Source organism: Microtus pennsylvanicus, assembly GCF_037038515.1.
Source record: "Microtus pennsylvanicus isolate mMicPen1 chromosome Y unlocalized genomic scaffold, mMicPen1.hap1 SUPER_Y_unloc_4, whole genome shotgun sequence".
In the NCBI taxonomy this organism is placed as follows: Eukaryota; Metazoa; Chordata; class Mammalia; order Rodentia; family Cricetidae; genus Microtus; species Microtus pennsylvanicus.
Window position 1 is genome coordinate 998853 of NW_027460882.1, and position 22295 is coordinate 1021147.

Consider the following 22295-nt stretch of genomic DNA (forward strand, 5'->3'; position numbering starts at 1 on the left):
TTTCTTTATAAAAGCTGCTGAAATAATCCAACATAGATATTTTGAAAATGCCTTGACTTTGAAATTTGGATCTAAGGACATGATGCTTTGGAAAGGAGTTTCTATTTTGTTTTCACAGAGGGTGATAGTCTGTGGATGCCTCTATCCTAATATGGTAGGATGGACCACGCCCTACTTAAAGGTTGCTGTGAACACCTTTAAAAAATTGCTTCGCTCAACTGCCAACTGAGATAAATCAATAATGATGCCACCATTCAGCAGGAAGCATTTTGGAGAGAAAAAACTGCACCCACGTTCCCAAATATGGCTTATAAACGTTCTTTAACATTTAAAGTGGGATGTGATATAGATATGAATATTTGCATTAGTATAGATTTTGCTTTACTGATAGAGATTTTAGGTCAATTTTGTTATATGTATATGCATTTTTGATCTTCATTAAGGTATTGTGATTGTGTAGTTCATTTAAAAATATAATGTATATAGGTTATTAATGGATAATCATTAATAATAGTCAAGTTTTTAGTCATGTTAGTTAGATTTTCTAGCTACATAGATATATATATTTCAGTTAGATAGGCATTATTCATATCTCTCTAGACTACAAAATAGGCTATTTAATGTTTTAGTACCTTAGGGTTTTTCATGACAGTGAGACACTCTACTCTTGTCAGCACATATCTACTTCAGGAAGAAGATGGGCATCAAAGAGGATCCTTATGGAGTTTGATAGCCATTTGGGGAAGAAACTGCTCTTGCCTGGATTGTTGCATAAACTGTACACAGAAAACACTCAGAGAGAGGACTACTGAACTTGCCTAAAGGTGAGATGATCTTTTCGTGTTCATGATTCAGGAAAGGGTTAGCAAAACATTCTTCAAGACAAGCAGATAGTGACTGCCTTTGAAATTTCCTGCTTCATGGAAATGTCTGCTGGAAACTATGGGACTGTAGGCTGAGGGTGGAAACACCAATGGTACAGAGGAACTTTGGGTGACTGTCCAGGCAGCGAGATGTCTCTGTCATTTCTAGAGTTTGAAAATGGCTTACTTTTTGTTTGCTTAGGTAATACTGTATTATTCTGGAGTCTCTGATGGAGTTAAGAATAGATAGATAGTTATAGTTTTCCATTGTTATGATAAAAGATAAAATAGATATAAATATTGTAACTGTAATTCTTGCTTGATAACTGTTTTTTTATGTGTAATTTTGCTATGTTAAAGTTAAAGATTCCATTCTTGTTTAAACAGAAATAGGAGTAATGATGGAGTATAGGTCATTGGTTAATTAAATAAAGAAACTGTTTGGCCTGAAAGGTTAGAACATAGGTGGGTGGAATAAACATAAGAGAATGCTGGGAGGAATAGGAATTGAGCTTAGAGATGCCATGCACCTCTCCCATGGGCAGAAACGGTAGCTCTGCACTCTGAGGCAGATGGCGATACAGCCAGCCACCAGGTCAGACATGCTAAATCTTTCCTTCTAAGCCCACCTCGTGCTGCAACATACATGGGTTAAGAGGCTGAAAATAATGGGGCAGGCAGTGTTGAAATGAATAGTTTTGTGTTGTTGTTTCGGAGCATAACCTTACAAGGCAGCCCCATGCGGATGCAGCCTGCTGCTCAAATTTCTACAATCAAGGGGGAAATGGAAGAAGGGAAGAATGAATAGAGAGAGACAAGGAAGAATGGATGAATTCAATCATTCATTGGAAAAATGAGTGAACAAATGAATGAGGAGACCTAGTAGGAAATAATGTGCTGCATTCCCTCAGAGAGTCAGGTCAAATTAAGGATTGACAAGGTTTTCCACTAAGGAGGAGGCTTATTCCATTTTACCTTCTTTGTGCTCCAGGCCCACACACAAGAGTGATGATGAGGACAGGGAGAAGAAGAGGAGAGGGTGTACAAGAATTCCCTGGTACAATTTCTCACCCAAATTGTAGCCAAATCACCTGACCTGGGACAGCTGATCTACATGCTGGACCCTAACTCCCAGTTTGACAACTCTAACATTTTAACCAAGTTTGTGAAGATGAAGGAACCAAAAATAGCCCAGTTACAGGATGGCAGGTTCCTTACAGGATGGGAGTCAGACATCAGTACCATACTGGTATTTGGCGGTTTGATGGGTGTGTGGGGTCTTTGCCAGACTCCACCTAGCATCATGGATTCCCTACTTTACTGATATTATGGAGTTCGGTGCATTCATCATATGTGTGCATGTCACACACTAGTGGGCATCATATGTACATGTTTTTCCTGTGTGTGGGTGAGTGTGTTCATGAGTTTTATAGCCCAAGTACTACAGAACATGATCAATGAAAGGGAACACTGTTTTCCACATATGGCAGGGAAATTTTTAAATGAACTGACAAGGGTTGGATGGCATGGATAAGACCTATGAGAGTTCAAGGCATACCGAATCCAGGCATGACAAAGTAGGTGGCAGACAGAATTCTGGCAAAACTAAGTAGGTAGCTTGATGTCCAACTTACTGGAGAAGAGCAACTGAGCGGAGACACTTTTCACTAAGCAACATGCTCTAGTGGAGATCAAACATCCTTTGACTTACAGCCAGTACGAATTAAACCATTCATCAAATGAAACCTAATTTTCTCTGATTTTGAGTATACATTTGTGTCCCTTCCTGATTAATCTACTCTTTATCCTCTTAAGTCCCAATACCTCACGCTGATATCAGTCACATCTTTCCATTTGACATGGTTTTCCCTCAAGCTTCGTACCGCTCCGAGATCATACAACTTTTTGTCCCCTCTTCACTGCTTCCTTGACAGCCATCTTGTCCTTTACCACACCACGCATCCGCAGTCCTTTACTCTCCAAGGGGAAAAGACCATAAATCCTGCTTTGTTTTGAGGCATGTATTTCTGTGATGCCCCATCCACCAAACACAATCCATCATTGACCAAATAACACAACATGTTAACAAATTTTTATTCTTTGAGAAAGAATAATCCATTGGAAAAGATACCAGGATTCATAGAAGACCTGAGGTATCTCTGAAAAAAAACACATTCTCAAAGAGAGAATTAAGTCTGCCCCTCAAAATTTGAGAATTTCACTTTAACAGATCCTCACCAAATAATAGACATAGATATGGAAGTCATTATCAAACTTGATGAAATACACAGAAGGTTTGTTGGGAAATTGGCAAATAATTTTACCTATCTCTTGGGTTCCATCTTTTTTGTTGTACTGCACTCTTTTGCCCTCCAAGGAATCCCTGCCTATATTCCAAAGTCAACTCTACTGGAGGACATTCAGGCGTGATGTGGAGGTTGCTTTCAATAGAATCATCATGATGGTGGTAAAGGTACAGGACCGGATCATTCTCGTTGACAATGTAGAAACAGGTCGTTATGGACTGCACCTCACCTGGGACCACCCCACTCCACTCTTCCTGAGAGCCTGGCATGATGTGGAGGTTGCCTTCCAGGTAGTCATCCAGGAGGTGGTAAATGTACAAGACGGGATCTTTCCTGTAGGTAATATAAAACCAGGTCTTCATGATTGGCACCTCTTCTAGGACCATCCCGTTCCAGTCATTCTTAGAGCCATTTGTGCCCATGAATGTATGTTTCACTGCTCTGCCAACTATGGTGTTTGAGAGATGAGTGTCTGTCACCTGAGGAAATGGCACATTATTAGGCAGGATCTTCAGGTTTAAAATCCTTTCATCACTATGAAGCTCCAAGCCATAGACACAATCAATCCCATCATATTTCAACAAATAGAGAGAGGGATATGTTGGCAGTTGATCTAGAATGATGGCTTTCCAATGGGTGACTGGTTCATTGGCTTCCTTCCAGCCATGAGAAATTCTGCGGCCAACAATATTCTCCAGGGCCTCAAAAGGCTTACTAAGTTTTAGCTTCTGGAGCGATGGCCCATTCTTCTTCTGGAGATGTGGCATGCCACTCATACTAAGAGGCATCTTCATCATGGCGGGAGACTTCCTGAGATAGGCCACAGCACTCCTGTTCCACTGTCTCTTGGCTCTGTTTCTGTGCTTGGGCTTCATAGCTGCTAATCTCTGCATAGGAAGAACTCTTCAGTTTAAATCAGACACAAAGTGGTTTCCTCCACCATAAGTGCCTGCAAGGATAAGAAGGTGAGGATGTGAGGTCAAGGCTCTTTTTAGGAATAACTTTGGAGCAGGTGAAAAAGGCAGGGCTGAATAGATTTGGATACATAAATGGAATATGTTCTTAAGAAATTAATAGGAAAAGTATCAAATTCTTGTCTACAGCTCAGTATATGTGTATCAGAGACATATTCCTGCTGCAAAATGCAATTGACCTCTACATAGAAACCTACTTCCTGACTTACTATATCAATGAGAGAGGAAGCTATGCCTATACATAAAGTGAGAAAGAAATATCTGAACAGATGGCAAAGAATTCAAAGAACAGCCACTCCTCTCCTTACCATTCAAGCTACTGGTTAGTTGGCTGATCTATAACCACCTGCCCAAGGCCATGGCACTCCAGTCCACTGGCTCTCTCTATTGTGTCTCATGATCCAGATCCAGGTTGATTACATAAATATATTCTGTATCTTCATTAGAGAAGTGAGTACTGTGAGTCAAACTGCCAAAAGAAAGAAACATTAATCTGTGCAACAGCACCTCTTAGAAATAATTATCTTTTAAAACACATATGGACAAAGAGGATCTTTGCCATTTAAGTGGACTGAGGAATTGGACATTTTTAGCAAAGATAGAGTGGGGAGAATACCTGACATTAACCGTCCCCCAGCTATCAAATATAGGAGCACTTAACGACATAAATTTTGGACCCAGAGCAGATTTGAAAGAAACCTTTCTTTGACTACAGAGGTCGTAGTTGCTTCCTAAACATATTTACCAAAAGAAAATATCTTGGCTCTCTAGATTCCAACTTCTGGAAATTCGGTTGAACAGTTGTGAAGCCCAAGAGCTGAACTGACCTCCTCAGCCACCTTGAACATAGTAAGCCCACCTTCACAGAAGACTAGTGCTTCATGTCGAACAGAGTTGCCACCCCCAACCAAAGCTTTGTGACATCATCAAGGCTCTACTTATGTCATAAAACTCCTCCTAGCCAGGTTTCTTCCCTACTAACCCCCAGAAATATCCAGCATACAGGTCCTAAAATGCTGCTCATACAGCCCCATGAAGACCCAAAATAAAAACCCCAATCTTCTTCCCAATTACTTGAGTCATATTTTCCAAGTAACTCAACCTTTTTATGTGTTTTTTTTTCTGTAAAATAATTTTTGGTCTGAGTCAACAACTCACATGAATGTTTTTTTTTTCCTAACTCCAATGTCCTCATTGGTTATTTTCTATTGATTTTTCCATTACTTCATAATAATAATTATCGAACTTTCCACTTCTCTTCCTCCTCCCACATTCTTCTTGCTCCGCAAATAAACCTCTCCACTCAAACACCAGTCCAAATAGAGGGCAGGGTACTTTGAGCTGTGGGAAGTCCAAGCCCACCCTTCATCCATCCAGATTTAGCAAGGTATGCATCCACAAAAAATATGATCACAAAAAGCCAGTGTATGATATGCAGACAATTGCAAGTGCCATTACCTTTGGCTTCTCCGTCTACCCCAATTGTCAGCCACATTCAGAGCTTCCAGTATGATCCCATGTTCTTTCATTCCCAGGTCACTGGATTAGTTGAAATCCCCTTAGTTCAGGCACAGTGTCTCATAGTGTGGACCAAGCCCTTATATTCCTGACATCCTTGCTCTTTTTCTCCATCCATCTGCTCTTCCACTGGAGCTTGGAAGCTCCATCTAGTTTTCTGATTTTGACCCTGACTTGATCTCCATCATTTGCCAAACAAAAGTTCCATGGTGGTTTTCAAGATAGTCAGTCATCAGTCTGACTATGGGACAAGGCACACATAGTTCCTAGGGACATGTCACAGTGCGGTCAACTTCTCCTTCCTGCTTAAGTACCTAGAGAGGGTCACCCTATGGCCTTCTGAGAACCACTCGAGAGATATCGATCTTGACATCCCCAGAATGGCCCCATAAATTGAGATATCATCAGTGTATGTGCACTAACTTGTGTGTGTTTGTGTGTGTGTATTTAAATCACAATAACAAATGGATTGTAATATTGAAGTTTCTTCTCATCTTGAGAAGAATATTTGCTACAGAAACACTCTCACAGTAATAGTGAGAGTGTAAACTATCTAAGAAAGGAGAAATAACTGGAGGAATCCCCCAGGAGTTAGGCTCAGTGTCCCAGGAATTACGCCCAAGGAAAGTCAATGAACTCAGTGATGGAAGATAAAACCCAGCCTAAATAAAACCCTAAATCATTTAGGTGGAACATGAGATACTCTTACAACAGTTACAAGAGGTCTAAAATGCCTGGACTGGAACCTAAGGGGAACACAATGACGTGGAGCTGAGAGTGCATGGCAAAACTGATTGGATCTGGCAAAAATTATGTAAGCATACCAAGGAAACCACCAGTGGGACAAACCCTAACAAACCTGTATGACAACATATCATGTTGAACATAATGAGATTTATAGACAAAGGAAAGATCTTAATTATGTCACTGTCACACAGGTGATGATGAACCAGTCCCATCGTAGAGTGACTCCCTGCTGTGTTTAAGATAACCTGTCAATTCTGTCTAGTCAGTTACAAGGAAATTTGCATTAATTGCACAGATTAACTATCAGCATCATTTACTGCACAATCAAAGGCAAGGCAAAGAAATCATAGACATGTTGTTGAATGCTGATGATGTTATTGGGAGTTATGATGGGTTTTTTTCTTAAAGGGAAATCATCGGTGACTCTCATGCATGAAGCAGATCCTTTCTCTGTGATGTTTCCTGAATAGCCACTGAGATACCAGCCCATTGAGTTGTGGTCTCTCTCTCTTTTACAAAGCAACTTCTACCTTCAGCTTGATCTCTTGCTTGAGCTTCCCTTCCGGATACTAGGCTCCTTTTCTGATCCTGCAGAGGGCTTTTGTAAGGGATTGTGATCTCTAAGTTTTTCCCCTTTCAAGAACTAATCATTCTATTAATCACAATTCTAAACTGCTGTGGGAGTTTGTTTGTGACTTATGCCTTCACATGTGATACAAGCGACCTGTGTGTATAGGGTCTTCTCTCTGTTCATGTGGGGAAGGCATGGCAGCAGGTTTAGATGGCTGCTCATTCTCTGTAAGGAAATCAGTAAACAGTGGGCACCAAGTACAAGGATGTCCTGAAATATTAAGTCTTGTCCTTTCAAGGCCCCAAAGCCTCCAGCTAGGTTCAGGGTCAGGACAATCTCCAAAACCCACCGAGCATGAAGTATTCAGAACCAGAAGCCTGTGTGTGCCATATCACATAAATTCATCGTGAGTACACCAATCTGTTTTTTTTTTTTAATTCTAAATTATTTTGTCCCATCAGAACGATCTATATTACCAATTAACCAAATTTGCTGCACCTTTGGTGTCCTAGAATTGCTTTAAATTGTTGCTGGGACAGTCTTACAAAACTTCCTGTGCTGTTATGAGACCTTAAGGGGACAGCACTTATTTCAGAAATCAAAGGCAGTTGGGTTCAATCCTATGGTTAGCTGTTAGCTAGACACTGGAAGGATGGATTTGACTAAGAAAGGGAGACAGCATACATGGAGGCAGGTAACCTTTCCTTTGCAAAATGACCCATTTTGAGGCCTTACTTCAGGCTCTTCTCTTCTCCTAATCTTGGTTTCTTTATTAGTTTAGGAGAAGAATTAAAACTCCATTTACAGTATCTGTGAACCTGAATGAGTTAAGTATGTGTGACCAACTTGATGTCTGCCTGTCTGTCAACAGGGCCAGAGTTCAGGGGCATCTGATGCATAGCACAGGAATGTCAGCCATCAATCTCTGGTCCACCTAACTCTACAGCATTAGAGTTGTCCTGGTTGCTCATCTGATCTTCCTCATATGATCTCCATCCACAGAGATGTCAGAAAAATCCTCCCCTGAGAGTGCAAGTTCTTTACAAATGAAAGATTATACAACAGAAGACACATGGGAGATTCATATGGGCAAGCTGTTGAAAGGATAAAGTGACAGAAGAAGTTAATTGATTAATTAAAGAAAGAATCCGCTTCAGCTGATAGGTTAGAATATAGGTAGTTGGAGTAAACAAAATAGAATGCCGGGAGGAAGAGGTAGTGAGCTCAGAGAAGCCATGCTCCCCTCTCCCCGGCAGATGCCATAGCTCTGCTCTCTGAGTCAGTTGTCGATGCAGCCAGCCACCATGTCAGACATGCTGAATTTTTCCTGGTAAGTGCACCTCGTTATACTACACTGATTATTAGAAATGGGTTAAAATGCTGAATCTAATGGGCCAGCAGTGTTTAAAAGAATACAGTTTTTGTGTATTTATTTCAGGCATAACCTTCATGCGGCCGTGGTGCTGGGGACACAGCCTCGCTGCTCAAATAACTACAGAATGATCTTGCAGCCTGGTGGACAACTGAATCCACTGAAAGCCTTAGAAAGCTTGGGAAAGAGTACAGCATGTTTTCTTGGAGGCAGCAATTTCTCGGTCTGCTCTGCTTGCTAGAAGAAAGCAAGGGCTCTCATCTAAAAGAGGCTTGCTGACTCAGCTTCAGCTGCAAAACCCTGCAGCCCTTAAGAGGTCCTGCCACAAAACATTTAAATGGTGTTGATAAAAGCCAAGTGAATGCTTGTATGTTTTCAGCAGTAGCAGGAAAAAAAACTGTGTTGTTTTAAAATGCCGGCTTTCTGGGACATCCTGCCTGGGCAAACTCTGACTGTTTGAGGAAGGAGGGCCAGCTACAGAAAGAGGGCTTGAGTGTCGTCTGTTGCAGACTCTTTGATGGCAAGGACCTTGAAACACTGTAGACTTGTGGCACTGAATGCGACTCTATTCGGTACCTCAGCCACAAGGTTGGAATGGCAGAAAGCTAAGGAATGGGCTACATCTGGCCAGCAAAGCCACAGCTTTAGTCCTACTGAGATTGCTTGGTAAATGAAAGATTCATGTGGTCAGAAAAACAGAGAGAGAAATAGAGTAAAGAGAGATTCAAAGACAAAGAAAATTTTTAAATGATTTACAGTGTGTTAAAAATATGTGCAGGCTAAAATTTGAAGTTCTTAAAGTTAAAAAAAGGAAGAGAGTTGTTGGGTGTGGTAGTACACACCTGTCAACCCAACACATGGGAGGCAGAGGGAGATTGACCTCTGTACCTTCAAGGTGAGGTAGCACACGCCTTTAATCCCAGTGCCTTGAAGGCAGAGACAAACAGATCGTTGTGAGTTCAATGTGTAGTAGCATACACCTTTAATCCCAATGCCTGAAAGGCAGAGAGAGGCAGATCTCTGAGACTTCAAGGACAGACTGGTATACAGAGTTATTCCAGTCAAAGATACAGAGAACCTGTCTCAAAAGGCAAAAAATAAAAAGGAAAAATAAACAAAATAGAGGTTAAAGGAAGCGCACAAAGATGGAAAATTCACAGCGAATTTTGATATTGTATGCTATTATGCTCTTTTTGAATCATTTGAATTTTGAGGCAGTAGCAATAGCTGCTAAAAGATGTTTCTTTATAAAAGCTGCTGAAATAATCCAACATAGATATTTTGAAAATGCCTTGACTTTGAAATTTGGATCTAAGGACATGATGCTTTGGAAAGGAGTTTCTATTTTGTTTTCACAGAGGGTGATACTCTGTGGATGCCTCTATCCTCATATGGTAGGATGGACCACGCCCTACTTAAAGGTTGCTGTGAACACCTTTAAAAAATTGCTTCGCTCAACTGCCAAATGAGATAAATCAATAATGATGCCACCATTCAGCAGGAAGCATTTTGGAGAGAAAAAACTGCACCCACGTTCCCAAATATGGCTTATAAACGTTCTTTTACATTTAAAGTGGGATGTGATATAGATATGAATATTTGCATTAGTATAGATTTTGCTTTACTGATAGAGATTTTAGGTCAATTTTGTTATACGTATATGCATTTTTGATCTTCATTAAGGTATTGTGATTGTGTAGTTCATTTAAAAATATAATGTATATAGGTTATTAATGGATAATCATTAATAATAGTCAAGTTTGTAGTCATGTTAGTTAGATTTTCTAGCTACATAGATATATATATATATATATATTTCAGTTAGATTGGCATTATTCATATCTCTCTAGACTACAAAATAGGCTATTTAATGTTTTAGTACCTTAGGGGTTTTCATGACAGTGAGACACTCTACTCTTGGCAGCACATATCTACTTCAGGAAGAAGATGGGCATCAAAGAGGATCCTTATGGAGTTTGATAGCCATTTGGGGAAGATACTGCTCTTGCCTGGATTGTTGCATAAACTGTACACAGAAAACACTCAGAGAGAGGACTACTGAACTTGCCTAAAGGTGAGATGATCTTTTCGTGTTCCTGATTCAGGAAAGGGTCAGCAAAACATTCTTCAAGACAAGCAGATAGTGACTGCCTTTGAAATTTCCTGCTTCATGGAAATGTCTTCTGGAAACTATGGGCCTGTAGGCTGAGGATGGAAACACCAACGGTACAGAGGAACTTTGAGTGACTGTCCAGGCAGCAAGATGTCTCTGTCAATTCTAGAGTTTGAAAATGGCTTACTTTTTGTTTGCTTAGGTAATACTGTATTATTCTGGAGTTTCTGATGGAGTTGAAGAATAGATAGACACTTATAGTTTTCCATTGTTATGATAAAAGATAAAATAGATATAAATATTGTAACTGTAATTCTTGCTTGATAACTGTTTTGTTATATGTAATTTTGCTATGTTAAAGTTAAAGATTCCGTTCTTGTTTAAACAGAAATAGGAGTAATGATGGAGTATAGGTCATTGGTTAATTAAATAAAGAAACTGTTTGGCCTGCAAGGTTAGAACATAGGTGGGTGGAATAAACATAAGAGAATGCTGGGAGGAAAGGGAATTGAGCTTAGAGATGCCATGCACCTCTCCCATGGGCAGAAATGGTAGCTCTGCACTCTTAGGCAGATGGCGATACAGCCAGCCACCAGGTCAGACATGCTAAATCTTTCCTTCTAAGCGCACCTCGTGCTGCAACATACATTATTAGACATGGGTTAAGAGGCTGAAAATAATGGGGCAGGCAGTGTTGAAATGAATAATTTTGTGTTGTTGTTTCAGAGCATAACCTTACAAGGCGGCCCCATGGGGATGCAGCCCTGCTGCTCAAATTTCTACAATCAAGGGGGAAATGGAAGAAGGGAAGAAAGAAGAGAGAGAGACAGGGAAGAATGGATGAATTCAATCATTGCTTAGAAAAATAGTGAACCAATGAATGAGGAGACCTAGTAGGAAAAAATGTGCTGCATTCCCTCAGAGAGTCAGGTCAAATTAAGGATTGACAAGGTTTTCCACTAAGGAGGAGGCTTATTCCATTTTACCTTCTTTGTGCTCCAGGCCCACCCACAAGAGTGATGATGAGGACAGGGAGAAGAAGAGGAGAGGGTGTACCAGAATTCCCTCGTACAATTTCTCACCCAAATTGTAGCCAAATCACCTGACCTGGGACAGCTGATCTACATGCTGGACCCTAACTCCCAGTTTGACAACTCTAACATTTTAACCCAGTTTGTGAAGATGAAGGAACCAAAAATAGCCCACTTACAGGATGGCAGGTTCCTTACAGGATGGGAGTCAGACATCAGTACCATACTGGTATTTGGCGGTTTGATGGCTGTGTGGGGTCTTTCCCAGACACCACCTAGCATCATGGATTCCCTACTTTACTGATATTATGGAGTTGGGTGCATTCATCATATGTGTGCATGTCACACACTAGTGGGCATCATATGTACATGTTTATCCTGTGTGTGGGTGAGTGTGTTCATGAGTTTTATAGCCCAAGTACTACAGAACATGATCAATGAAAGGGAACACTGTTTTCAAGATATGGCAGGACAATTATTTAAATGAACTGACAAGGGTTGGATGGCATGGATAAGACCTATGAGAGTTCAAGGCATACCGAATCCAGGCATGACAAAGTAGGTGGCAGACAGAATTCTGGCAAAACTAAGTAGGTAGCTTGATGTCCAACTTGCTGGAGAAGAGCAACTGAGCGGAGAAACTTTTCACTAAGCAACATGCTCTAGTGGAGATCAAACATCCTTTGACTTACAGCCAGTACGAATTAAACCATTCATCAAATGAAACCTAATTTTCTCTGATTTTGAGTAGACATTTGTGTCCCTTCCTGATTAATCTACTCTTTATCCTCTTAAGTCCCAATACCTCACGTTGATATCGGTCACATCTTTCCATTTGACATGGTTTTCCCTCAAGCTTTGTACCGCCCCGAGATCATACAACTTTTTGTCCCCTCTCCACTGCTTCCTTGACAGCCATCTAGTCCTTTACCACACCACGCATCCCCAGTCCTTTACTCTCCAAGGGGAAAAGACCATAAATCCTGCTTTGTTTTGAGGCATGTATTTCTGTGATGCCCCATCCACCAAACACAATCCATCATTGACCAAATAACACAACATGTTAACAAATTTTTATTCTTTGAGAAAGAATAATCCATTGGAAAAGATACCAGGATTCATAGAAGACCTGAGGTATCTCTGAAAAAATCACGTTCCCAAAGAGAGAATTAAGTCTGCCCCTCAAAATTTGAGAATTTCACTTTAACAGATCTTCACCAAATCATAGACATAGATATGGAAGTCATTATCAAACTTGATGAAATACACAGAAGGTTTGTTGGGAACTTGGCAAATAATTTTACCTATCTCTTGGGTTCCATCTTTTTTGTTGTACTGCACTCTTTTGCCCTCCAAGGAATCCCTGCCTAATTCCAAAGTCACCTCTACTGGAGGACATTCAGGCGTGATGTGGAGGTTGCCTTCAATGGAATCATCATGATGGTGCTAAAGGTACAGGACCGGATCATTCTCGTTGACAATGTAGAAACATGTCGTTATGGTCTGCACCTCACCTGGGACCACGCCACTAAACTCTTCCTTAGAGCCTGGCATGATGTGGAGGTTGCCTTCCAGGTAGTCATCCAGGAGGTGGTAAATGTACAAGACCGGATCTTTCTTGTAGGTAATATAAAACCAGGTCTTCATGATTGGCACCTCTTCTAGGACCATCCCGTTCCAGTCTTTCTTAGAGCCATTTGTGCCCATGAATGTATGTTTCACTGCTCTGCCAACTATGGTGTTTGAGAGATGAGTGTCTGTCACCTGAGGAAATGGCACATTGTTAGGCAGGATCTTCAGGTTTAAAATCCTTTCATCACTATGAAGCTCCAAGCCATAGACACAATCAATCCCATCATATTTCAACAAATAGAGAAAGGGATATGTTGGCAGTTGATCTAGAATGATGGCTTTCCAATGGGTGACTGGTTCATTGGCTTCCTTCCAGCCATGAGAAATTCTGCGGCCAACAATATTCGCCAGGGCCTCAAAAGGCTTACTAAGTTTTTGCTTCTGGAGCGATGGCCCATTATTCTTCTGGAGATGTGGCATGCAACTCATACTGAGAGGCATCTTCATCATGGCGGGAGACTTTCTGAGATAGGCCACAGCACTCCTGTTCCACTGTCTCTTGGCTCTGTTTCTGTGCTTGGGCTTCATAGCTGCCAATCTCTGCATAGCAAGAACTCTTCAGTTTAAATCAGACACAAAGTGGTTTCCTCCACCATAAGTGCCTGCAAGGATAAGAAGGTGAGGATGTGAGGTCAAGGCTCTTTTTAGGAATAACTTTGGAGCAGGTGAAAAAGGCAGGGCTGAATAGATTTGGATACCTAAATGGAATATGTTCTTAAGAAATTAATAGGAAAATTATCAAACTCTTGTCTACAGCTCAGTATATGTGTATCAGAGACATATTCCTGCTGCAAAATGCAATTGACCTCTACTGAGAAACCTACTTCCTGACTTACTATATCAATGAGAGAGGAAGCTATGCCTATACATAAAGTAAGAAAGAAATATCTGAACAGATGGCAAAGAATTCAAAGAACAGCCACTCCTCTCCTTACCACTCAAGCTACTGGTTAGTTGGCTGATCTATAACCACCTGCCCAAGGTCATGGCACTCCAGTCCACTGGCTCTCTCTATTGTGTCTCCTGATCCAGATCCAGGTTGATTACATAAAGATATTCTGTATCTTCATTAGAGAAGTGAGTACTGTGAGTCAAACTGCCAAAAGAAAGAAACATTAATCTGTGCAACAGCACCTCTTAGAAATAATTATCTTTTAAAACACATATGGACAAAGAGGATCTTTGCCATTTAAGTGGACTGAGGAATTGGACATTTTTAGCAAAGATAGACTGGGGAGAATACCTGACATTAACCGTCCCCCAGCTATCAAATATAGGAGCTGTTAACGACATAAATTTTGGACCCAGAGCTGATTTGAAAGAAACCTTTCTTTGACTACAGAGGTCCTAGTTGCTTCCTAAACATATTTACCAAAAGAAAATATCTTGGCTCTCTAGATTCCAACTTCTGGAAATTCGGTTGAACAGTTGTGGAGCCCAAGAGCTGAACTGACCTCCTCAGCCACCGTGAAGATAGTAAGCCCACCTTCACAGAAGACTAGTGCTTCATGTGGAATAGAGTTGCCACCCCCAACCAAAGCTTTGTGACATCATCAAGGCTCTACTTATGTCATAAAACTCCTCCTAGCCAGATTTCTTTCCTACTAACGCCCAGAAATATCCAGCATACAGGTCCTAAAATGCTGCTCATACAGCCCCATGAAGACCCGAAATAAAAACCCCAAACTTCTTCCCAATTTCTTGAGTTATATTTTCCAAGTAACTCAACCTTTTTATGTGTGTTTTTTTTTTCTTCTGTATAATAATTTTTGGTCTGAGTCAACAACTCACATGAATGTTTTTTTTTCCTAGCTCCAATGTCCTCATTGGTTATTTTCTATTGATTTTTCCATTACTTCATAATAATAATTATCAAACTTTCCACTTCTCTTCCTCCTCCCACATTCTTCTTGCTCCGCAAATAAACCTCTCCACTCAAACACCAGTCCAAATAGAGGGCAGGGTACTTTGAGCTGTGGGAAGTCCAAGCCCACCCTTCATCCATCCAGATTTAGCAAGGTATGCATCCACAAAAAATATGATCACAAAAAGCCAGTGTATGATATGCAGACAAGTGACAGTGCCATTATCTTTGGCTTCTCCGTCTGCCCCAATTGTCAGCCACATTCAGAGCTTCCAGTTTGATCCCATGTTCTTTCATTCCCAGGTCACTGGATTAGTTGAAATCCCCTTAGTTCAGGCACAGTGTCTCATAGTGTGGACCAAGCCCTTATATTCCTGACATCCTTGCTCTTTTTCTCCATCCATCTGCTCTTCCACTGGAGCTTGGAAGCTCCATCTAGTTTTCTGATTTTGACCCTGACTTGATCTCCATCATTTGCCAAACAAAAGTTCCATGGTGCTTTTCAAGATAGTCAGTCATCAGTCTGACTATGGGACAAGGCACACATAGTTCCTAGGGACATGTCACAGTGCGGTCAACTTCTCCTCCCTGCTTAAGTACCTAGAGAGGGTCACCCTATGGCCTTCTGAGAACCACTCGAGAGATATCGATCTTGACATCCCCAGAATGGCCCCATAAATTGAGATATCATCAGTGTATGTGCATTAACTTGTTTGTGTTTGTGTGTGTGTATTTAAATCACAATAACAAATGGATTGTAATATTAAAGTTTCTTCTCATCTTGAGAAGAATATTTGCTACAGAAACACTCTCACAGTAATAGTGAGAGTGTAAACTGTCTCAGCAAGGAGAAATAACTGGAGGAATCCCCCAGGAGTTAGGCTCAGTGCCCCAAGAATTACGCCCAAGGAAAGTCAATGAACTCAGTGATGGAAGATAAAACCCAGCCTAAATAAAACCCTAAATCATTTAGGTGGAACATGAGATACTCTTACAACAGTTACAAGAGGTCTAAAATGCCTGGACTGGAACATAAGGGGAACACAATGACGTGGAGCTGAGAGTGCATGGCAAACTGATTGGATCTGGCAAAAATTATGTAAGCATACCAAGGAAACCACCAGTGGGACAAAACCCTAAGAAATCTGTATGACAACATATCATGTTGAACATAATGAGATTTATAGACAAAGGAAAGATCTTAATTATGTCACTGTCACACAGGTGATGATGAACCAGTTCCATTGTAGAGTGACTCCCTGCTGTGTTTAAGATAACCTGTCAATTCTGTCTAGTCAGTTACAAGGAAATTTGCATTAATTGCACAGATTAACTATCAGCATCATTTACTGCACAATCAAAGGCAAGGCAAAGAAATCATAGACATGTTGTTGAATGCTGATTATGTTATGGGAGTTTTGATGGGTTTTTTTCTTAAAGGGAAATCATCGGTGCCTCTCATGCATGAAGCAGATCCTTTCTCTGTGATGTTTCCTGAATAGCCACTGAGATACCAGCCCATTGAGTTGTGGTCTCTCTCTCTTTTAAAAAGCAACTTCTACCTTCAGCTTGATCTCTTGCTTGAACTTCCCTTCCGGCTACTAGGCTCCTTTTCTGATCCTGCAGAGGGCTTTTGTAAGGGATTGTGATCTCTAAGTTTTTCCCCTTTCAAGAACTAATCATTCTATTAATCACAATTCTAAACTGCTGTGGGAGTTTGTTTGTGACTTATGCCTTCACATGTGATACAAGCGACCTGTGTGTATAGGGTCTTCTCTCTGTTCATGTGGGGAAGGCATGGCAGCAGGAGTAGATGGCTGCTCATTCTCTGTAAGGAAATCAGTAAACAGTGGGCACCAAGTACAAGGATATCCTGAAATATTAAGTCTTGTCCTTTCAAGGCCCAAAAGCCTCAAGCTAGGTTCAGGGTCAGGACAATCTCCAAAACACACCGAGCATGAAGTATTCAGAACCAGAAGCCTGTGTGTGCCATATCACATAAATTCATCGTGAGTACACCTATCTGTTTTTTTTTTTAATTCTAAATTATTTTGTCCCATCAGAACGATCTATATTACCAATTAACCAAATTTGCTGCATCTTTGGTGTCCTAGAATTGCTTTAAATTGTTGCTGGGACAGTCTTACAAACCTTCCTGTGCTGTTATGAGACCTTAAGGGGACAGCACTTATTTCAGAAATCAAAGGCAGTTGGGTTCAATCCTATGGTTAGCTGTTAGCTAGACACTGGAAGGATGGATTTGACTAAGAAAGGGAGACAGCATACATGGAGGCAGGTAACCTTTCCTTTGCAAAATGACCCATTTTGAGGCCTTACTTCAGGCTCTTCTCTTCTCCTAATCTTGGCTTTTTTATTAGTTTAGGAGAAGAATTAAAACTCCATTTACAGTATCTGTGAACCCGAATGAGTTAAGTATGTGTGACCAACTTGATGTCTGCCTGTCTGTCAACAGGGCCAGAGTTCAGGGGCATCTGATGCATAGCACAGGAATGTCAGCCATCAATCTCTGGTCCACCTAACTCTACAGCATTAGAGTTGTCATGGTTGCTCATCTGATCTTCCTCATATGATCTCCATCCACAGAGATGTCAGAAAAATCCTCCCCTGAGAGTGCAAGTTCTTTACAAATGAAAGATTATACAACAGAAGACACATGGGAGATTTATATGGGCAAGCTGTTGAAAGGATAAAGTGACAGAAGAAGTTTATTGATTAATTAAAGAAAGAATCCGCTTCAGCTGATAGGTTAGAACATAGGTAGGTGGAGTAAACAAAATAGAATGCCGGGAGGAAGAGGTAGTGAGCTCAGAGAAGACATGCTCCCCTCTCCCAGGCAGATGCCATAGCTCTGCTCTCTGAGGCAGATGTCGATGCAGCCAGCCACCATGTCAGACATGCTGAATTTTTCCTGGTAAGTGCACCTCGTTAAACTACACTGATTATTAGAAATGGGTTAAAATGCTGAATCTAATGGGCCAGCAGTGTTTAAAAGAATACAGTTTTTGTGTATTTATTTCAGGCATAACCTTCATGCGGCCGTGGTGCTGGGGACACAGCCTGGCTGCTCAAATAACTACAGAATGATCTTGCAGCCTTGTGGACAACTGAATCCACTGAAAGCCTGAGAAAGCTTGGGAAAGAGTACAGCATGTTTTCTTGGAAGCAGCGATTTCTCGGTCTGCTCTGCTTGCTAGAAGAAAGCAAGGGCTCTCATCTAAAAGAGGCTTGCTGACTCAGCTTCAGCTGCAAAACCCTGCAGCCCTTAAGAGGTCCTGCCACAAAACATTTAAATGGTGTTGATAAAAGCCAAGTGAATGCTTGTATGTTTTCAGCAGTAGCAGGAAAAAAAACTGTGTTGTTTTAAAATGCCGGCTTTCTGGGACATCCTGCCTGGGCAAACTCTGACTGTTTGAGGAAGGAGGGCCAGCTACAGAAAGAGGGCTTGAGTGTCATCTGTTGCAGAGTCTTTGATGGCAAGGACCTTGAAACACTGTAGACTTGTGGCACTGAATGCGACTCTATTCGGTACCTCAGCCACAAGGTTGGAATGGCAGAAAGCTAAGGAATGGGCTACATCTGGCCAGCAAAGCCACAGCTTTAGTCCTACTGAGATTGCTTGGTAAATGAAAGATTCATGTGGTCAGAAAAACAGAGAGAGAAATAGAGTAAAGAGAGATTCAAAGACAAAGAAAATTTTTAAATGATTTACAGTGTGTTAAAAATATGTGCAGGCTAAAATTTGAAGTTCTTAAAGTTAAAAAAAGGAAGAGAGTTGTTGGGTGTGGTAGTACACACCTGTCAACCCAACACATGGGAGGCAGAGGGAGATTGACCTCTGTACCTTCAAGGTGAGGTAGCACACGCCTTTAATCCCAGTGCCTTGAAGGCAGAGACAAACAGATCGTTGTGAGTTCAATGTGTAGTAGCATACACCTTTAATCCCAATGCCTCAAAGGCAGAGAGAGGCAGATCTCTGAGACTTCAAGGACAGACTGGTATACAGAGTTATTCCAGTCAAAGATACAGAGAACCTGTCTCAAAAGGCAAAAAATAAAAAGGAAAAATAAACAAAATAGAGGTTAAAGGAAGCGCACAAAGATGGAAAATTCACAGCGAATTTTGATATTGTATGCTATTATGCTCTTTTTGAATCATTTGAATTTTGAGGCAGTAGCAATAGCTGCTAAAAGATGTTTCTTTATAAAAGCTGCTGAAATAATCCAACATAGATATTTTGAAAATGCCTTGACTTTGAAATTTGGATCTAAGGACATGATGCTTTGGAAAGGAGTTTCTATTTTGTTTTCACAGAGGGTGATAGTCTGTGGATGCCTCTATCCTCATATGGTAGGATGGACCACGCCCTACTTAAAGGTTGCTGTGAACACCTTTAAAAAATTGCTTCGCTCAACTGCCAAATGAGATAAATCAATAATGATGCCACCATTCAGCAGGAAGCATTTTGGAGAGAAAAAACTGCACCCACGTTCCCAAATATGGCTTATAAACGTTCTTTTACATTTAAAGTGGGATGTGATATAGATATGAATATTTGCATTAGTATAGATTTTGCTTTACTGATAGAGATTTTAGGTCAATTTTGTTATACGTATATGCATTTTTGATCTTCATTAAGGTATTGTGATTGTGTAGTTCATTTAAAAATATAATGTATATAGGTTATTAATGGATAACCATTAATAATAGTCAAGTTTGTAGTCATGTTAGTTAGATTTTCTAGCTACATAGATATATATATATATATATTTCAGTTAGATTGGCATTATTCATATCTCTCTAGACTACAAAATAGGCTATTTAGTGTTTTAGTACCTTAGGGGTTTTCATGACAGTGAGACACTCTACTCTTGGCAGCACATATCTACTTCAGGAAGAAGATGGGCATCAAAGAGGATCCTTATGGAGTTTGATAGCCATTTGGGGAAGAAACTGCTCTTGCCTGGATTGTTGCATAAACTGTACACAGAAAACACTCAGAGAGAGGACTACTGAACTTGCCTAAAGGTGAGATGATCTTTTCGTGTTCCTGATTCAGGAAAGGGTCAGCAAAACATTCTTCAAGACAAGCAGATAGTGACTGCCTTTGAAATTTCCTGCTTCATGGAAATGTCTGCTGGAAACTATGCGCCTGTAGGCTGAGGATGGAAACACCAACGGTACAGAGGAACTTTGAGTGACTGTCCAGGCAGCAAGATGTCTCTGTCAATTCTAGAGTTTGAAAATGGCTTACTTTTTGTTTGCTTAGGTAATACTGTATTATTCTGGAGTTTCTGATGGAGTTGAAGAATAGATAGACACTTATAGTTTTCCATTGTTATGATAAAAGATAAAATAGATATAAATATTGTAACTGTAATTCTTGCTTGATAACTGTTTTGTTATATGTAATTTTGCTATGTTAAAGTTAAAGATTCCGTTCTTGTTTAAACAGAAATAGGAGTAATGATGGAGTATAGGTCATTGGTTAATTAAATAAAGAAACTGTTTGGCCTGCAAGGTTAGAACATAGGTGGGTGGAATAAACATAAGAGAATGCTGGGAGGAAAGTGAATTGAGCTTAGAGATGCCATGCACCTCTCCCATGGGCAGAAATGGTAGCTCTGCACTCTTAGGCAGATGGCGATACAGCCAGCCACCAGGTCAGACATGCTAAATCTTTCCTTCTAAGCGCACCTCGTGCTGCAACATACATTATTAGACATGGGTTAAGAGGCTGAAAATAATGGGGCAGGCAGTGTTGAAATGAATAGTTTTGTGTTGTTGTTTCAGAGCATAACCTTACAAGGCGGCCCCATGGGGATGCAGCCCTGCTGCTCAAATTTCTACAATCAAGGGGGAAATGGAAGAAGGGAAGAAAGAAGAGAGAGAGACAGGGAAGAATGGATGAATTCAATCATTGCTTAGAAAAATAGTGAACCAATGAATGAGGAGACCTAGTAGGAAAAAATGTGCTGCATTCCCTCAGAGAGTCAGGTCAAATTAAGGATTGACAAGGTTTTCCACTAAGGAGGAGGCTTATTCCATTTTACCTTCTTTGTGCTCCAGGCCCACCCACAAGAGTGATGATGAGGACAGGGAGAAGAAGAGGAGAGGGTGTACCAGAATTCCCTGGTACAATTTCTCACCCAAATTGTAGCCAAATCACCTGACCTGGGACAGCTGATCTACATGCTGGACCCTAACTCCCAGTTTGACAACTCTAACATTTTAACCCAGTTTGTGAAGATGAAGGAACCAAAAATAGCCCACTTACAGGATGGCAGGTTCCTTACAGGATGGGAGTCAGACATCAGTACCATACTGGTATTTGGCGGTTTGAAGGCTGTGTGGAGTCTTTCCCAGACACCACCTAGCATCATGGATTCCCTACTTTACTGATATTATGGAGTTGGGTGCATTCATCATATGTGTGCATGTCACACACTAGTGGGCATCATATGTACATGTTTATCCTGTGTGTGGGTGAGTGTGTTCATGAGTTTTATAGCCCAAGTACTACAGAACATGATCAATGAAAGGGAACACTGTTTTCAAGATATGGCAGGACAATTATTTAAATGAACTGACAAGGGTTGGATGGCATGGATAAGACCTATGAGAGTTCAAGGCATACCGAATCCAGGCATGACAAAGTAGGTGGCAGACAGAATTCTGGCAAAACTAAGTAGGTAGCTTGATGTCCAACTTGCTGGAGAAGAGCAACTGAGCGGAGACACTTTTCACTAAGCAACATGCTCTAGTGGAGATCAAACATCCTTTGACTTACAGCCAGTACGAATTAAACCATTCATCAAATGAAACCTAATTTTCTCTGATTTTGAGTAGACATTTGTGTCCCTTCCTGATTAATCTACTCTTTATCCTCTTAAGTCCCAATACCTCACGTTGATATCGGTCACATCTTTCCATTTGACATGGTTTTCCCTCAAGCTTTGTACCGCCCCGAGATCATACAACTTTTTGTCCCCTCTCCACTGCTTCCTTGACAGCCATCTAGTCCTTTACCACACCACGCATCCCCAGTCCTTTACTCTCCAAGGGGAAAAGACCATAAATCCTGCTTTGTTTTGAGGCATGTATTTCTGTGATGCCCCATCCACCAAACACAATCCATCATTGACCAAATAACACAACATGTTAACAAATATTTATTCTTTGAGAAAGAATAATCCATTGGAAAAGATACCAGGATTCATAGAAGACCTGAGGTATCTCTGAAAAAAACACGTTCCCAAAGAGAGAATTAAGTCTGCCCCTCAAAA

General features: G+C 40.8%; 1 protein-coding gene across 1 annotated transcript; it reads right to left on the reverse strand.

The window, feature by feature from the left end:
• Window positions 1-3086: 3086 nt before the first annotated feature.
• Window positions 3087-21389, reverse strand: LOC142842132 (uncharacterized). Its single transcript, XM_075959051.1, has 5 exons — window positions 21330-21389; window positions 13010-13532; window positions 12714-12862; window positions 3399-3921; window positions 3087-3250 (listed from the first exon to the last, which is right to left on the reverse strand). Exons 1-5 carry the CDS (start codon window positions 21387-21389, stop codon window positions 3087-3089), a joined length of 1419 nt encoding a protein of 472 aa, XP_075815166.1.
• Between the last annotated feature and the right edge of the window lie 906 nt (window positions 21390-22295).

Excerpts from the sequence above, each read along its gene's own strand:
- LOC142842132 (XM_075959051.1), bottom strand. The coding sequence starts at position 21,389 with ATGCTAGGTGGTGTCTGGGAAAGACTCCACACAGCCTTCAAACCGCCA. Across the intron at positions 12,863-13,009 it reads GTTTAGTGGCGTGGTCCCAG|GCAGGGATTCCTTGGAGGGC; the intron begins GTGAGGTGCAGA and ends CTTTGGAATTAG. Across the intron at positions 3,251-3,398 it reads GTGGAGTGGGGTGGTCCCAG|GCAGGGATTCCTTGGAGGGC; the intron begins GTGAGGTGCAGT and ends TTTGGAATATAG.